We start from the raw sequence: 2,495 nt of genomic DNA, 5'->3' as shown, positions 1-2,495 counted from the left end.
CGATGTTTGGCACTTTTTGCACATCCCACATCGAATTCACTCTTGGAGAATGCAACCTTCCATCCCTGAAGCTGAGCCTTGGCCCTTTCCTTCCATTCAGGTGGAAGGGGAGTATTTTCCAGATAAAATTCCTCGGCAGGGATCCCATCTTTCTCTTCCCCCACCAAATCAGATAGTGAGACTGGGGTGGCTGGGTTAACTTGTCCCAACAACATCCGTGCTGGCATCTTCACAGGTAAGGCCGTTATGTTGCAGACACTAACTGGGATTTTTCCATGACTTCTTTGTAACACTTTAGTTGAAACAACTTCAGGAATTATCTCTACTCCCGAACCTTTCCTCTGGCCATCTGGTGTGCATTGATCCTCCGCTGCTGGGCCATATGTGCCAAAGTAAATGGGGCACTGGGTCGCTCAGAGGCAACAACAGGAGCCTTCTGCAAAGGGTTGAACTTCCGCCGCTGTCTCCTGTTGTCTTTTTTTATGAAGCTCTCTACTTCAGATGGGCACCCAGTTTGCTCCTTCACCGGGGCCTTCTGAAGATTTTTCTGCGACTTTCCAAGAGACAGCTTCTTTAATGCTCTCACCAACTCTGCAGTAAGGTCTGTCAGGTTCTCTTCATTTGAGCAATTAGCGATTAAATGGCCTTCCTCTCCACAGCGATAACACTTCTTATCGTTAGAGGAGACAACACCCCTTCCTTCCTTGATCAGAGTGGACACCGTCTGCTTCACTTCCTCAAGTGATTGTTGCATATCGGCATGGGCTTCCATCACTTGTCCTACTGTTTTCTGAATTCCACAGAATGTTTGCTGTAGAGTAGTTTGCGCCTGTGCCAACTGAACTATAGCTTGTGTCAAAGTGTCAATAGAGCTGACGGGCCCTCCATCTGAGCTGGTCTCCGATGCAGACCCAGACTGTATGATGTAAGCCAATGCGCCATGTTTAAGACCCTTGGCAGACTCAGGTATCTGTGCCTTGGCTGCAATGAGAGCTTCTTCCTCTCTAATAGCCTTTATGAATTTGGAGTAAGTGAGGAGGTCAGTTGGACTCCTGGATCGAAGTTGTAACACAATGGGATCCAGTGGCTGGGCTCCCCTTTGCACCTGTAGCATTAAGGATTTATTGGCCTCTTCAGCTTTCATCCCACCTTTCATTAAAACTTGTTGAAGGGTTTTATCCAGCCGTGTGACATAGTTTATTAATTTCTCACCCTCCATTTGATAAGTGTGCTGAAAGAGATAGATTAATTCTGTGCAATCTTCAACTCTCCCATAAACTTCACAGAGTGCTTCTAGACACTCAGAAACTGAGCAGGTGGGTTTATCCCGTTTCAGGTTTCGAACTACATCAGAAGCTGGTGCCCGCAGGCTCTCTACCACCCTCTGTCTCTTTACCGTGTCAATCACATCCCACTCTTCCACAGCTTGGATGGCTTGATCCATCCAAGTATAAAAGTCATCTTCTCCTGAAGGTGTGGGAACTTTCCCCGAGAAGAACTGTAGTTTGCGATACTCATAATTGGTGGACCCTACTGAGTTTTTGAGAAGCCCTGTAACTAGTTTGCCAAACTCAGCCACTAGCAGAGAAGGGGATTCTTCTGAGGATGTCCCTGGCTTTGAGGTTCTGACTTCTGGGTCCAGCATGGCACTATCTTTAAGAGTTGATTGCAGAGTATTGGAAATTATCCCGGACGAGCCCCCACATGTAGCGATACCCCCGTAGGGGCTGCTTAAGTTTGTTCACTCCGCCACTCTGCTTCTCAACCCCAAGGACTGTCTCAGCCCAAACTGGCACACCTGGCAATAGTGTAAGTGCAAGGATCAATGAAAAGCACACATGTTATAATAAAACACAGAGATCAGCTTTACTGTAAGACCTCTATGGGAAGTAATAAACATTAACAACAGGTATATGTTAGGAGAATCAAGAGAACAGCAAATACTGTGACCGAAAGAAATATAACTCATTTTTACACTCAGTCTGCTTTCAGGGGATTCCAACCGTAAATAACCCCAAAAGCAGAGGAAACACTTAAATGGCAACCTCAAAGTGGATTTACCTCCTCTACATAGATTCAGCTCTATGATGTCCAAGCAGGAGGAGGGCAGAAGAATGACTCTCTATTGTGTCAAACTTCTCCCTTCTAACCCCCGACACCACAAGCCCAATAGGCAAACACTGTATCCAAATGATGCTTAATAGCTACTTTCCAAGGTAGAGCTATTTCCTCACACACCATGCAATATAGAGGCCTGACTACGCATGCGCGTGCTCGTATGGCACCAGTAACTTTAGTCTCTTTGTAACTGGATGAATGTTGGGATCTTCAGCTAGCCACTTTCGTTGGTGCACTTAAACTCCTTAAACACTTAAAGTGTAATTGTAATCCTGTGGCAGTATTTGTATAGCAAAGTGAACATGGTGTCTGTTCAGCAGGGCCATCTACACAACCCAGTGCCTGGTGAATATGAGCAAGGTATGATGCAGTATGTG

General features: G+C 46.0%; 1 protein-coding gene across 1 annotated transcript; it reads right to left on the bottom strand.

Annotated features, from left to right (window-relative positions):
- Positions 1–322: 322 nt before the first annotated feature.
- Positions 323–1,645, bottom strand: LOC149457357 (zinc finger CCHC domain-containing protein 18-like). The gene has a single exon (XM_089683826.1). The coding sequence runs from the start codon at positions 1,643–1,645 to the stop codon at positions 323–325; it is 1,323 nt and encodes a 440-aa protein (XP_089539952.1).
- Between the last annotated feature and the right edge of the window lie 850 nt (positions 1,646–2,495).

Source organism: Staurois parvus, unplaced genomic scaffold (assembly GCF_062004578.1).
Source record: "Staurois parvus isolate SC_StPar_1 unplaced genomic scaffold, SC_StPar_1.0 ptg000324l, whole genome shotgun sequence".
Lineage (NCBI taxonomy): Eukaryota > Metazoa > Chordata > Amphibia > Anura > Ranidae > Staurois > Staurois parvus.
Note: the sequence above shows the minus strand (reverse complement) of the source record. Positions and strands in the feature narration are given on the sequence as shown.

Bases quoted from the DNA above. Each gene is read 5' to 3' on its own strand.
- LOC149457357 (XM_089683826.1), bottom strand. From the start codon at position 1,645: ATGCTGGACCCAGAAGTCAGAACCTCAAAGCCAGGGACATCCTCAGAA.